The sequence below is a fragment of the Eretmochelys imbricata genome, chromosome 6, assembly GCF_965152235.1.
Source record: "Eretmochelys imbricata isolate rEreImb1 chromosome 6, rEreImb1.hap1, whole genome shotgun sequence".
Taxonomy (NCBI): Eukaryota; Metazoa; Chordata; order Testudines; family Cheloniidae; genus Eretmochelys; species Eretmochelys imbricata.
Genome location: NC_135577.1, coordinates 86,707,252 through 86,710,034, shown reverse-complemented (window position 1 = coordinate 86,710,034; position 2,783 = coordinate 86,707,252). Strand labels below are relative to the sequence as shown.

The window sequence follows — 2,783 nt, the reverse complement described above, 5'->3', positions numbered from 1 at the left end:
CACTACATTTTCTAGAGTATACAACATAGAGTGATCAGAAAATGCGCAAATAGCTAACAAGCAGTTAACACTTCATATTTTAATAGCCAATAATAACCAACAGCAGACAGTACGGTTAATTCTCCATAAGTATTGCTAGTTATATAGGACTTGACACTGACTTAATATGAACATTTAACCTTATGTACTTTTAATACAGGATACAGCGAAGAAAACACTTCATAATAAATTATTAAAATTGAGGAGCCGGGCTTCTATTAAAACAGTTTAACTAAGCCAGTCTCCCTTTTTAACGAAAAATAATACTCTTTTTAAATAGGATATTTACTTCTATCCTGGGGGAGAGGGGACAGGAGATTTACTTTCACTTTGTCAGTAGCCGCTTCCCCAGCACTCCCCAAAGCCCACAGCCAGCCCGAGGTTTTTGTGTTTGGATAGTTTTCGCCTTTTCAAGCATTGTATAAGAGCTCTTCAAAATACTGTTACTAACTTTCAGTGGTAAGGGGAGGGGGGGCGTGCCTAGAACCAACGTCCCAATTTTACTGAAAATATGACTCTTGTCACTAATTCTCTCTCACTTCTTGGATTTACAGAACACACATTGCAGTCTAAGTCCATTAAGGCAGCAAGGATAATTCGTAGTCAACTTGGGGTTGACTTATTAAACTTTTGGCATGATGGCAACGGGCCTTTTCGTTCGCTGCCACTTGGCAGCCTCTCCCCTGCCCCTTCCTGATTTTTCCTTCGTAGACATGTATGCACACACTGCGACTTTCCATAGGAATTACAGCTTGGATAGGATTCGTTTAGTTTACTGGTGGTTTTGAAGAATCCTATCAAATCAACTATTTAAACTATAGGAGAGTCATTAACACTGCAGACTACAACCAAATCCACCCCTTCCCCCGGGAGCACTACACATTTCAAACACCAGTTTAAAGGGACTCCGAAAGGTGACCGCTCAATGCCTATGAACGAGAGTCCCCTGTCGGCGCCCGTGCCTTCCCATGCCCTCTTACTCATTAGCAGCCAGGTCTGACCGCCATCTGGAGCAGAAAGACCTGCCTGTTCTCCGTGGGGTGGCACTTGTTGATGTGCCTGGTGAGCCCCGGCGAGCTGAAGAAGGTAGCAGGGCAGTGCTTGCAGGAGAAGATCTGCTGCTCCCCTTCCGCGGCACTGCTCTCGGGCTGCCCCATGGGCAGCAGCAGCTCCTCGCGCACGGCGTGCCACAGCCGGTGCTTGTCCCTGGTGTCCGCCGAGGGGAAGTGAGCCCCGCACAGGTGGCAGGGGAAGGTGATCTGGCCCCGCTCCAGGGGGCTGTAGGCCGCCGGCCGGGGCGCCTCGTGGGTGCTGAGGTGCTTGCGCAGGTAAGCCTGGCGGCGGAACTTCTTATGGCAGTAGGGACAGACGAAGACCTCGTTGTCGCCGGGGATCGGGCCCGGAGGGGCCGCCTCCCTCAGCCCCTCGCCGCCCGCCCCGCACAGGGCGCTCTGGCCGGCGGGCTTCAGGTCTCGGCAGCAGGAGCTGTCCGCGGCGCTGGGGTGCTGATCCTGCTCGGGCGGCGGCGGCGGCTGGCGCGGCCCCTCCGGGGCTGCGGGGCGCGGCTCGCTGCTGTTCTCCTTCCCCTCAGAGGGGCACGGGGCGCCCGGGGGCTTCTTGGCGCCCGGGCCGTCGGCGCTGGCGGCGGGGCGGGGCTTGTGCCAGCGGCGGTGCGAGGCCAGGTTGGCGGGGCAGCTGAAGATCTTGTGGCACTCGGGGCAGCGGTACTCGACGCGCACGATGCGCGAGCAGCGGTGCTGGGCCAGCGCCAGCGGGTCGGCGTACTGCTCCTTGCACAGCTGGCAGATGAACTCGCCCAGCGGCGTGCGCCCGCCCGCGGGGGGCCCGGCCCTGCCCTCCGGCCCTTCCGCCTTGATCCGCAGCCCCAGCACGGGCGACGTGGTCACCTCGTCGGCGAAGCTGAGCTTCCGCAGGGCCTTGGGCTTCTTGGCCGGCGCCTTGGCCCGGGGCGGCCGCTTCAGCGCCGGGCAGAGCGGCTCCTGGGCCAGCCGGCCGCCCGGGGCGGGGAGGGGCGTGCGGGGCGGCAGCAGGAGCCTCTCGGTGGGCGGCAAGGACTCGGCGGAGGCGGGCGAGCTGAGGCAGCGCTCGAAGAAAGCCTTCCTCAGCCCCGTCGCGCTGCAGGCGCCCCCCGCAGCCCAGGCGGCCGGGCCCCCGGGCGGAGTTGGCCGGCAAGTGGCTATCCCAGGAGCAGGCTCTGGGCTCGGCGGCGGGGCGACCGGCTCCCTTTCCTCCCGGGCGGCTTTGGGGAGCGGGGACAAGGCTGGGCCGGCCTCAGCCGCCGGCGGGGGCTTCTGGGCGGGGGGCACCTGCAGAGGCTGCTGGAGGTCCCTCTCCTGGCGGCGCACCCTGTAGGAGCCGCCCGCCCTCCTGCTCCGCTTTACCAGAAACCCCCGGGGCATCTTCCCGCGTGCGGGGCGGTGGCGCGGGCCAGGGCACCGGGCTGAGCCTGCAGCCCCCCAGGAGCGCTGAGCATCGCGGCGCCGCCTGCCCGAGGTGCATTTATACCTAAAGGCGCCTATTGTTTGCCAAGGCGTCATCCTCCCTTCAGCAGAGGGCGGCCAATGAGGAGTTGAAGCCGCCGCTGGATGAGGGAGGGGAGGAGGATGGGCTGGGAAGGGAAGGAGCTTCAAGTGTGTGGGCGGCGGGGGGCCCTCTGAGTCCTAGCTAGTGGGCCCCTCCGGCTCCTCTGAACATCCTTCCCGCTAGGGACAGAGGGTCTGAGC

At 61.3% G+C, this 2,783-nt stretch overlaps 1 protein-coding gene across 1 annotated transcript; it reads right to left on the bottom strand.

Annotated features, from left to right (window-relative positions):
- Positions 1 to 1,022: 1,022 nt before the first annotated feature.
- Positions 1,023 to 2,459, bottom strand: INSM2 (INSM transcriptional repressor 2). Its single transcript, XM_077820331.1, has one exon. The coding sequence runs from the start codon at positions 2,457 to 2,459 to the stop codon at positions 1,023 to 1,025; it is 1,437 nt and encodes a 478-aa protein (XP_077676457.1).
- Positions 2,460 to 2,783: the final 324 nt, after the last annotated feature.

Bases quoted from the DNA above. Each gene is read 5' to 3' on its own strand.
- INSM2 (XM_077820331.1), bottom strand. From the start codon at position 2,459: ATGCCCCGGGGGTTTCTGGTAAAGCGGAGCAGGAGGGCGGGCGGCTCC.